The sequence below is a fragment of the Eublepharis macularius genome, chromosome 5 (assembly GCF_028583425.1).
Source record: "Eublepharis macularius isolate TG4126 chromosome 5, MPM_Emac_v1.0, whole genome shotgun sequence".
NCBI classification, from domain to species: Eukaryota; Metazoa; Chordata; class Lepidosauria; order Squamata; family Eublepharidae; genus Eublepharis; species Eublepharis macularius.
The window spans coordinates 15,916,019-15,928,120 of NC_072794.1; the positions used below are offsets into that span (position 1 = coordinate 15,916,019).

At 45.1% G+C, this 12,102-nt stretch overlaps 1 protein-coding gene across 1 annotated transcript in view; it reads right to left on the minus strand.

The window, feature by feature from the left end:
• FBN3 (fibrillin 3) overlaps positions 1-12,102 on the minus strand; it is a 163,573-nt gene that overhangs the window by 37,271 nt on the left and 114,200 nt on the right. The window contains exons 29-37 of the mRNA XM_054979993.1: positions 11,612-11,737; positions 10,573-10,698; positions 9,683-9,805; positions 8,565-8,687; positions 6,994-7,119; positions 5,083-5,205; positions 4,293-4,415; positions 3,316-3,477; positions 155-223 (exon numbers count right to left, since the gene is read on the minus strand). Of these exons, the coding sequence (XP_054835968.1) occupies positions 155-223; positions 3,316-3,477; positions 4,293-4,415; positions 5,083-5,205; positions 6,994-7,119; positions 8,565-8,687; positions 9,683-9,805; positions 10,573-10,698; positions 11,612-11,737 (1,101 nt within the window). The remainder of the gene's footprint in view (positions 1-154; positions 224-3,315; positions 3,478-4,292; positions 4,416-5,082; positions 5,206-6,993; positions 7,120-8,564; positions 8,688-9,682; positions 9,806-10,572; positions 10,699-11,611; positions 11,738-12,102) is intronic.

Consider the following 12,102-nt stretch of genomic DNA (forward strand, 5'->3'; position numbering starts at 1 on the left):
GGAAGCGAAGGGAGCTTCATTTGTACCGAATTAGCAACTTGCCCAAGGGAACGGGATGAGGAGAGATCACACAAAAGACTACAGGATTCTCCTCCTGAGGCCACTGGGAGAGGCCTGCTGCTTCCTTTTCCAGGTGTTGCTCAGCAATCCTTACCTTCCAAAATGACTGTGATGGGGTTGGGTCGGAACCCTTCGCCGCCTGGACACAAGGTCTTGTATTCCGCTGTGAAATGAGAAGTTGGTTACTGGTGGATATCCTTTTTAGCTGCCGCATCTTCTGCATCTCCTCTCTCTACTTCCTTTTATTCCATGGGTCAAACCATTCAAGATCCACCGTGGGGGACCAGCCCAAATAGGGTTGGAACAGGGCTAAACAGGGATTTTGCTCTTCCCCCCTGCACTGCAGTCCTAACTTCAAACAAAGAGATGCTTCACTAATGAGTTAGGTACCATAGACTTCACCGCTATGTTGCCTTACATCCTACCTGTTGCTTTATTTATTTATTTATTTATTTCATTTATAGTCCGCCTTTCTCACTGAGACTCAAGGCGGATTACACAGTATGAGATTAGTGCAATCAGTATCAAGTACATTTCAGTACAGTAGCACCTTTAAGACTAACCAACTTTACTGTAGCACAAGCTTTTGAGAACCACAGTTCTCTTGACGAAGAGAACTGTGGTTCTCGAAAGCTTATGCTACAGTAAAGTTGGTTAGTCTTAAAGGTGCTACTGGACTCTTTTGCTACTGCAGACTAACATGGCTAACTCCTCTGGATCTAAGTACACTTTAATACAGTAGCAGGGACATTTCCAGGGGTCATTTAGTAGAAAAAGAGCTGGAGGAACTCATTAGCACAACTCATTAGCATATGCCATGCCTCTTGCCATCACCAGAAGTGTGTCATTAGTATAACTGATTTGCATATGCCACACCCCCTGACATCACCTATTCTGGCTGTTTTGGACCCAATCCTGGCCATTCAGGGCCAAAATTGGGCCCAAAATGGCAAAAAGGGGCTGAAAATGGCTGAAAAGGGGCCCAGAGTGGTCAGGATCGGGCCGCTGATGAGCTGAAGAGTGACCCACCATCTGTCAGAGACCCGATCCAGGCCATTTCAGCAGCCCCAATACAGGCCAAAAAGGGCCCCAAATGGCTGAGAGTCAGGTGGGCGGGGCCATCTGACATGTGACCTATTTGGGGAACTGCCGGAACTGCGTTCCTATGTGTTCCCCCTCGAAATGAACCCTGGACATTTCCATAAACAATGCCATAGGGTAAATAGATACAAGTTTAAAAGACAGTATTAGCAAGAATCCAAATCAGAGTAGAAAAAATACTGAAGCAGAACATAATCAATTCTAGGACTAACATTAGACAACATGGAGCACTGGTGGAACATAGGAGTACATATTTAAAGGAACAGATAATATGTAAGGCAATATAGTGATGAAGTCTATGGTCCCTAACTCATTAGCGAAGCATCTGAGACCCCATCCCTACAGTACAGCCCTCCCATTTGAGTAAAAAGCCTTTTTGAGTAGTTCGGTTTTGCATCGTTTATGGAAAGCCAGGAGTATGTGTTAAGTATGTGTTCCTATGTATTACCTGTCGTTTTAAGCATGACACTATGAGGCAGTTCGCTGTTGTCTAATGTCAGTCCTAGAATTGCTCATGCTGTTTCAGCATTCCTTCATCTCCATACTGGATTCTCGCTAATGCTATGTCTTTGTAAACTTATTTTTATTTACCCTATGGCATTATTTATTGAAATGTCCTTGATACTGACTGTGCTAATCTCACACCGTATAATCTGCCTTGAGTCTCAGTGAGAAAGATGGACTATAAATGACATAAATAAATAAATAAATAAATAAATAAATAAATAAATAAATAAATAAAAGACTCCCCCCCCCAGAAATGTTATTTGCCCCATTGCAGGAAACATAAATATTTTATTTCTCCAATGGGGAAAAAGCAGTTCTGGTGTGTGTGTCTGAGGTCAAGAAACGGCCACTTATTTCCCACCTCGTGGTCCTGATCTCAGCTGAATTCTCGCATGGTTGCTGTTTAGTGATAAAAAAGGCCCTAAAACTCCATCAATGGACCTCTTACCATCTTCTCTGGTTTGTCTCCAAGTGCTGCTACTCTCTAGAGCCCAGAAAAGAGATGTCGGACTTGATCCCATTGTCCGATGTGAAGCTCCCCTTCTTTTCTCCCCTCACCTATCTGTCTGTCTACACATTTCACCCCTTTCTCCCTTCCTTTCAGAATTTATAACCTACCATTGTCATTAAAAACAAAATAAGAACTGTTACCAATTAACCATTGAGTAGAAAAGGCCCAGCAGCCAATCAAACCAAACACTCCCCCCCCCCCACCTCAACTAACTGCAAAAGTCGTGTCCAGATAAACCGATATTCAAATCTGGGTCAGTCTGCCTGTCCCTCTCCTTCTCTTTTCTTCCTTGTAAATCCATTGCCTCTTTCTTTCCTCTTTTGATTCTGTTTCTTCTAGATTATTTTCCTTTCATTCGTTTCTTTTCCTCCCCCTCCCTCTTTCCCCCCTTTCCTCCCCCTCCTTCACTTCCATTTTTAAACGTTGCAGGGCACAATCTTGAATCTAAAAATTTTTAAAAGTCCTTTGGGGATGGGTAAGTTCAATGGGCTTTGCTCACACTCAAGGGCCAATTGCAGTGGGAGGGGGCAGAAAGGAATTCTCCCAAGCCAGGACAGTTTGGCCCATGATCCAGGGCTTTTTTTCTGGGAAAAGAGGTGGGGGAACTCAGTGGGTTGCCCTTGGAAAAAATGGTCACATGGCTGGTGGCCCCGCCCCCTGATCTCCAGACAGAGGGGAGTTTAGATTGCCCTCTGTGCCGCTCAGTGGCACGGAGAGCAATCTAAACTCCCCTCTGTCTAGAGATCAGGGGGCGGGGCCACCAGCCATGTGACCCTTTTCAAGAGGTTCCGGAACTCCGTTCCACCGCATTCCAGCTGAAAAAAAGCCCTGATCTTAAAGCAGTTGCTTTCCACCTGTATGCTTAAAATTGGTTTAATCCACAAATCAGTTGGTGGAAACATTAGGTGACTGGCGAGAGCCAGTTTTAGTCAGCATAGCTCAGTTGAGGACCAAGACTTGCCTCTAGCTGGCAATGAGGTTTAGTGCAAAATCTTTTTTTCTGCGGGGGGTGGGGGGAACGACAATAGCCATTATCTTTTAGACCCTGCTTCAGCGCCTTGCAAAAATGGTCAAAGGAGATGAAATGTAAACAACAGCTGCATGATTCCCTGTGCAAATTCACCCTCTGTACTTACTAGTATTGGCAGGGGGGCAAAGTTCACAAGGGTTGCCCCATGCCCGGCCCAGCGAGCAGCAACAAGATGCCCTGGTGACCCCTACTCCGATCTCCGCGCTGCACGAGATCCCACCATCACCCCGGTCCTGAGTATCCAGGAAACAATTCCCAACGCGGGTGTCTGACAGGAGGGAGAACATGGGGCACAGAATACATTTAAGACAGGTGTAACCATTGGTTCATCCAACCCAGTCTTGTGATTGGCTAGCAGGGGAGCTCCCCAGACTCTTAAGGGGGAAAGGTCTTCCCTGATTTGTGATGTAAGATCTTTTTAAAAAGAGATGCTGGAATTGCATCTGGGATCTTTTGCTAAGCAAGAGTTCTACCAATGAGCTATTGGGGGAAAGAACGAGCTGTCAGGAAGTTTTTTACTTTAGAAAAAAGATAAATAAGGGTACACGGGGACAATAGAATTACAGATGATGTGGAGAAAGTGATTTGAGAGAAATTTTTGTTCCCTCCCACACCATGCAAGAATTAGAGGGGGCCTAGTGAAATAGCTGGGCAGACAAAAGCAATTCCTTCTTCGTGCAACTCCAAACTGACTTGGGGAAGATCACAGTCATTGGTTGAAATAGCTTTCTGAGTGGAGAAGACAAATCCATGGAGGATCTGCCTACATTAATGGCTATTATTTGCAACTTCTAAATGGAACCTCCGTTTTCAGAGGCAGTCTACCTCTGGAGTGCCAGAGTCCAGCTGTTGACTTCATGTCCTGCTCGTGGGCTTCCCAGAAGTGTCATGGCTGGTCATTGTGGGAAGCCGGAAGCTGGACTAGATGGGCATTTGATTTCATCCAACAGGGCTCTGCTTCTGTTCGTCCAATGTACCACGACCCTCAAACTGGTCTTGACCAGTTGTACTACAAAGTTCAACCTTGGCCTTGATATTTGCTGTCCCCCTACTCCTGACACCCCCTCCCCAGACCACCCTTACCTACACACCCCACTCCAGTGGGGTTCAGCTCAAAGTCTTGCGGGCAGTTGCACAAATAGCTGCCAGGAGTATTGACGCAGAGTCCGTTGATGCAGTTCACCGGGTCGGCACACTCGTTGATGTCTGAAGTGGAACAGTTTGAAAATTCAGGTGAAGTGAAGCCTTCCTCTCTCCTATGTCCTTCAACAACAGCTTCTAAAATTCTCCTGTCTGAATTTCTTCCCCAGTTGTCGCATTCTGCATTACCGGCTCTTGCTTCCCAAATCAAAGCAAGGCCCTAACGGTTTTTTTTTTCTTCCAAATTTTGTTCAGAATGCTGCACAATTATGGCTCCCCGTTGCCTCAAATTCATGCATATCTCCCCTTCCCACCACTCTATAGTGCACACAAGCACAATAATAAAATAATGTACATCAGACACACACCTCATTTGTGACATCCGTACATATCATTTGTCAAGAGTCATGAGCACATCAGTAAAAGAGAGGCCCAAAAATTCAAAGGAAATCATACCTACACTCAAATCAAGTATGCATTCTTGGCAGTGTTTCATCAATGCATACATTTGCATTACTAAAAAGATCGGACGAGATCAGGCTCTCCTGGGCTATCCAAAATGCCTCTCTTTCCTTCAACTTACAATCTAGCAAAGGGCCAATAGGCCTGATGATCACCATCCATGTAGCCTGCTCAGCCATGACCTGTGGCATGTGATGCTGACCTGTGGCACGTGATGCCTCCTACTTGCCCATAAATATGCCAACCACTTACTCTAAGCAGCGTTGCTTACCTGTGCAATTGCCTCCACTCCTGTCTAGCTCATAACCATCATCACAGGCACAACGGAACATGCCCGGCAGGTTCTGACAGGTGCCGAACACGCAGATGTTCTGGAAGGTGCACTCGTCGATATCTGCAAGAAATAGATCTTCAGAGGAGCCGTATCTACAACAGCAGAGCTTCTGACATGAAAGCAGGGACTCGTTTGGAACACTCCACAATTCTCAGGGTAAGGAACCCTACCTGAGCACCCCCCACCCTCTGCCTCTGCTATTAGACCTGCCAAGGATATAAAAGCCAAAGAACTGCCTCTTTTGCTTCAGATTTTTCAAAGTTGCCTGCAGTACCTTATCAGCAGCTCAGAATATCTTGCTGGTAAGGTTGCCATTTGCCTGCTTCTGGCAGGGGATTCCCTACTGGCACTCCCTGTCCTCCCCAACCCTGGTGCTCAATGGGGGAAACAGGAGGGGGAATAGGTGCCACATGAAAAACTGTGCAAACAGCTGAAAAACCAGAAGTGATGCCACCACACTGCATGACGCTCTAGGAATCCCCCTTATCTTCATGGTTTTTAGCACAGATATCCAGAGAATTCCTAGTGCGTCATACAATGCAGTGACATCACTTCTGTTTTCTCAGCTGGAAATGATGTATGATGCTATTTCCCAATCTGGCCATGACATGACAGGTTGCACACTCCTTAGCCCCTCTGCATTCGTGCACACACATTAACATGCATGTTCCAGAACAATTTCAACTAAAATACTCTCTTTTAAAATCCTTCACAGATGGTACTTAACACCTAAACGATTATCTTTAATTTCCTCAAATAGATCACCACAGTGCTGGAAGAAATGTGGTAATATCGGCACCTTTTATCATTGCTGGTGGGAGTGCCCCCAAATACAAATCTTTTGGACAGAAGTGTTAGAAAATATTAAGATCATAACAGGCTTTTTGGTCCCTCTACATCCAGAAATAATACTATTGGATCAATGGGACTCTATGGAAATACCTACGGTTAGTAACGAGCTCATCAGCACACTATTAGTGGTGGCTAAATCATTAATTGCAAGAAATTGGAAATCTCCAAATGTTCCAACTATAGATACTTGGAAAACGAGAACCTTTGACCACTACATTCAAGAGAAAATCTACGATACCATTTTTAGAGCTGAACATTTCCCTAGAGAAACAAACTTTGCAACCAAATGGGACCCAATTATTGACTATATGTCTAGAGATAACTTATTACAACAATCTGATAATGAGTAAAATTAGACTGCATTCATACAGTCTATCAAAACCTATGATTAGTAAAATACCTACCTGGAGATGAATACAAGGGCACACTGTAGAGTACTTTTGATATCTGCAAATAATCTTTTGGAACTTCTTTGAACGAGCAATGTATTTCTTTCTCATCTTTACTACTAATTGTGTATGTACCTAATCCCGCATGTAAAGACTATTGCCAAATTTGTATCTGTAGTCAAGCTTTTACTTTCTATGTAAATAGTTGGTTTGTTATTTATTATTAATAACAAAAGAGAGAAAAAAACACGCAGGCATGTTAGAGACAAGATGCATTCCTTCCCTGCTCAGAGATTTAACATTCTGAGGAAGGAGTTACCTAACAATTCTAGGAATTTACGTGGGCATAATTGAAACACGATTCCCCCTCCTGGCAAAAATTAAGAAAAAATATGGGCACTGGGCAGACCGGTCCTTCAAAGCTCTCCATGGCCTTCCTCCTTAGTACTTCACTCTCTCTGTCTGTAACCTTTGCTCCTCAAATTCCATCACTCTCTGTCGCTCCCTCAAATGACCCAACGGGAGCCTTGGTCTTGCAAAGGAGTGCTTAACTGCTGGTCAAGTCATTTCAGAAAGCTTCAGCCCAAGAATCCTTTTTTTCCCTTACCTTGGCAGGCCTTGCTGTCCTCTGTGGGATTGAAGCCCATTTCGCACTCGCAGCGGTATCCTCCAGGGGCATTGAGGCACTGCCCGTTTTCGCAGAGGTTGATGTTGTCTGCGCATTCATCCACATCTGTCAAGGCGCACATGAGGAGAAAAGATCAGGCTCCTGAATCGGTTGAGGAGTGCTTTCCAAAAACCCCCTGTGATTAGCTCAGTTTGGAACGGGTTCAATATTTGTGAGCATTTTCTAAGAACTCTCAGGAAAAAAAGTTTGCTGTTGTTCTGAGATTTGTTCCCCAGCTCATAATGTTGGCTGCAGAGTCTCAGGTTATTGTTTTGAGCTGCCCCTCTGTCTGAGCTGTAGCTATTGCCCAGATTTGGCCCCCCAAAATAAAGAGAGGTGAGACTTGGCATGCACGCGCAGAAATATTTTCAATCGAATCTGCCGAGTAGTTCAATGAAAAGTTCTCCCGCACTGAGCATGTACCTAAAAAGAAGCTGCCTGGCTGCCCTGAATGCATCTGCAGAATCTCAACTTACTTTCCAGGCTACGGAAGAGCCTCTGGGAGGAAAAATATAAATACTCAATTTGTAATATACCGGGTATTGCAAACGGAACCAATTTGTATGCCAAATCAGATTACTACAAAATCCAGCGACTTCACCGCTCGTGATGTTGCAACATAACATGCTAAAAAAACGAATCTTATTTTGCTTGCAGTGCTCATTTCCCATCAAGTCGAGTATCCCATACACTCAAATTGCCCAGTTCTTTGCTATTTAAAAGTAAGCAGTATTGCCGCTGCCTTCCCACCTGTGCAGACTGCAGCGTTCGTCTTCAAGCAAACAGCAGGTAGGTAGTTTATCTTGGCACATACTCAGAATTTATTGGATTGCCAGGATTGGTGGGAATTGTAACTTTTTTCTGATTGAAATTGGGAAGCCACAAAAATGGCAATTCCCATTCACCTGGGTGGCCAGTCATGTTGGGACAGATTGAGAAGTGTAATTTACAGGGAAGGAAGCCGCTGGCTGGGGGACCACATTCACCATGACAGGTTGACTTTTTGCAAAGGTGAAGGCTTGTGGTTTGGGGAGGGGGAAGGAGTGGTGGGACGACACGGGCAGGAACCTCTACGTGTGTGCATATGCACGTTTTGGAAATGGCCTATCAAACACTTCCAAAATCTACAGCCACCTTTTTGGAGAGTTCAACCCGGATGCTTTCACGTCCGGGAGCAGCTTTATTCCAAGGATGCCTGTGTTTACCCGTCTCCACCCTGACAAGGCTGCCTGCCAGCCAGGAATGGTGACCTGTTAGGCACATGGCTATGGTGAACCAGTGAAACAGCGGGGCTGCAGATCTTTCTGTCCTGGCCCCTGGTTCTTCTATGAGAGGGTGCTCAGGCTGAGGGTGGGCAGGTCTCATGTAGATGGGGTGGGGGTAGGCAGTCCAGAGATGGCTGAAAAATTCGGTGCATGAAAGGGGCCCCTGATGGCCCCTTTCTTCCGAGCCAATTACAGCTCAATAATCCTGCCCTTCCCTTCCAACTTGGGGTCCAAAAGCAAATGTACCCGAGCAGGAGAAACCGTCTCCGTTGAAACCTTCCCGGCAGGCACAGCGATATGATCCTGGGGTGTTCAGGCAGTTGGCATTCAAGTTGCAGCTGTGTGCTTCTGTAGCACACTCATCCAGGTCTGCAGGGAGCAGAGAGGGGAAAAACAGAGAGTCAAGCAGACTGAAAAACAGGCTCCTAATGTACACACCTTTGCAGCAAACTCACACACTTGGAGAAGTCTTCAAACTCCCTGCATGTGAAAAGCTATCTTGTCAATAAAGAGCCTTCTTCCTGACACCTCAGTTTTCAAAGTGGAAATAATCAGTCAAAACCAAAATCCTTGCATTTAGATACCTAGAGTGTCAGGGAGAAAGTTAATTAACATTCTAACCTTCTAGCTTCAGGGAATTTTTGTGCTTGGAGAAGCATTTTATTACCTGTACACAGAAAACTAACATGGCAGTGAACCCAGTTATAGCTTAGCCTTTCTATTGACACTCTACTTTTTATGACAAGATAGTGTGCCTAATCCCTGTGCACAGAAATGTTGCACGTCATTGAAAATATGTCTAATTTAGCATTTTCTTTTACATGCAAGATTTCTACGTGCTGGCATTTTTTCTTTACCAGTTTCAGTGAGAACTAGACTTTTAAATCTAAACCTTGAAATGTGTGTTTTGGAGGGGGAAGGATATATAGGTGCTTAGTGAAAAAGGTTTGCAAGATATGAGCAAGTCTGTAAATAATAGGACGTTTTGGAGATCTTTCATTCATAGGATCGCCATAGGTTGAAGGCAACTTTGACTGTACACAACACACACACAGTGAAGAAGGAGAAACACTCTGCATGTGCTCAGAGGCATTGCTGTTTTCCCTTATTTCAAGGCTGGAACCTGACACTTAAAGTAAGTGCTGGGGCACAGCATCATCTCAGCTTAACCCCCCTTCAAAACCACCCCACAGAAATGGCAGTGAAGGAGCTGTGCAATCTCCAGAGGCACAGCCACACCACGTGCCCTTTCCAACTGTCGCTTCCAGTGCAGTGTAGAGTTGTGTAGTAGTTAGAGTGGATCTGGAAGACCCAGGTTTGAATCGATACACAATCATGGAAGCTTGCTGGCTCTGACCACTCACCATTGCACTTGAGGCCTTCACCCAGCCATCCAGTCCGGCACTTGCACCTGAAGCTCCCAGGGATGTTGATACAGGAAGCGTGCATGTCGCAGTTGTGTGCACCGATCTCACATTCATCAATATCTGGAGGAGAGCGCAGAAGATCAGTACGTTCCGGTCCAGGGCATGGAAGTGACATCAGTTCACTGAATACTATAAAAATGCTTCCTTTGCCCAGTGCTGAACTTACGACCAACCATTTTCACAGAATGTACTCCAATTCCACGAAATTTGGTACAAGCAACATTGAGTTAGCTTACGGAATTCGCCGCTACAAGAGGTCATGAGGGTTATTGAATTAGAAGGCTTCAAGAGGGGATTTTGCAAAGCTGGAGGATGTGTATCACTAGCTATTAGGCTCAACAGCTAAACAGAACCTCCATGTGCTGCAGCAATATACCTGGGGGGAGAAACACGGGATGATAAACAGGGGAGAGCTGTTGCTTTTCTGTGTGGCTCAAGGACTTCCCAGAAACCTCTGGCTGGCCACTGTGGGTAACAGAGTGCTGGTCTGGATGGGCCTTTGGCCGATTTAGCAGAGCCCTTCAAATGTTGAGAAGAAAGATTTCCTTCCACCTCACCAGTCTGCTCATAATTTTATCTCCTGCTCAGTTATCTTATTCTTAACCCAAGCATCAGATTGCCCCCTTTCTTGTTGTGCCCCACAGAACATCCTTCATAAACAGCCCAAGGCTTTTTGCACCAATGGCTTTGAGAAGAACCTCCATGTTTAGGGGTAGTATATTGTGGCTACCAGTTGCTGGGGGAGGCAACTACAGTTGGAGGTTTGGGCCTCCATACCCTTCATCTTGGTGACCGAATTGCCATATCCCACCCCAGATCTCATGTACCTGTACAACCCGTTGTGCCTTTCTTGACAAAGTAACCAAGCTGGCAGTGACAGATGAAAGACCCTTTGGTGTTTTCGCAGTCCCCATGCAAGCAGATGTTGGGGTTCAGGTCACACTCATTCACGTCTGCAGGGAGAAGAGAATCACATTCAGAAGAAACTCTCACCCAAATCCAGAGCTTCCTGCAACACCTCAAGCTTCCAAAGACCACACTCATGTGTATGGCTACGTACATACATCAAGTATGAACATACATCAAGTACGAACATACATCAAGTCACGATTGACTTATGGCAACCCCAGCAAGGGGCTTTCAAGGCAAGTGAGAAGCAGAGGTGGTTTGCCATTGCCTTCCTCTGCATAGTCTATCTTGGCGGTTGCCCATCAAATGTTGACCCCGCTTAAGTTCCAAGATCTGATGAGATGGGGCTATATCATGCCACCTTCCCTCTAGTGTGCTTATTACTAAGGGCAGATTATCTCATGAAGCTTTGTTTCAACCATATGGATGCTATTCAGATGTCTGCTGTCCTTTCCCCGGACTCCAACATTCCATCAACCTCTCATAATGCTGGGTACCTGAGAAATACTCATTCCTTCCATCTTTAATTTTGTACTTTGATCAACCCTTTAAATGTTATTCCTGCTCTGTCACTTTCCCATTGCATATAAGACGGAGACCTTATAATGGAAGAAGATTGTAATCAGCTGCAATGATTCCTGTAGGTATCATCTGCTTTAACTGCGTTATCTTATAACCTTATAATTCTTTATGCATAGTTTATAGTATACCTTGCCTCAGGTAGTTCTCGTTGCATTGTTCTCTAATTCTATAACCCTGGTCCTGCATTGTTTATTGGTTGTCTAATGCTGTCTGATTGCATTGTTTTACATTTTGTAACCTGCCTTGAGTCTCTGTGAGAAAGTAGACAGACAGATAGGGTGGACAGATAGATATCTGGTCTCCATGCTCCAAACCTTGAACAAATTTCTACCATTATATCTGATACCTGCTTGGCTCTGCAGGCCTTTTCCTTACCTATACACATCTTCATGTCCAAGGAAGCCATGAAACCATCAAAGCAGAGGCACCGATATTCCCCTGGGATGTTGGTACACTGGCCTCCATCACAGATATCTGGGTTGTCTTCACACTCGTCAATATCTGGATGGCAACAGCAAGAGGAATGACAGCTATTCCTTGTGCTCCAAGACCCACCTCATAAAAATTCAGACACGTGGGAGCTCTGCTAACCACTCCGATGACCCCAAATACCCAGGAGGTGGAATCATTTCCATAACAGGAGAATTATAACTTAGGGATGAGGTATGAGAGTCAACCACAGCATAAGAGACCATGGGGCTTTCTGTTCCCTCAGTCTTTCAATGCAATGCCTGACATCCTTTGGCTACCTGATTTCTCCACCCCTTGCTGTTGTTGTTACTGTTATTGTTACTGTTCTGCACCATCATCGCCATCACCATCAAATTTAGTCCTCCAATATCTTCTAATTATTCCCTGGGCTGGTT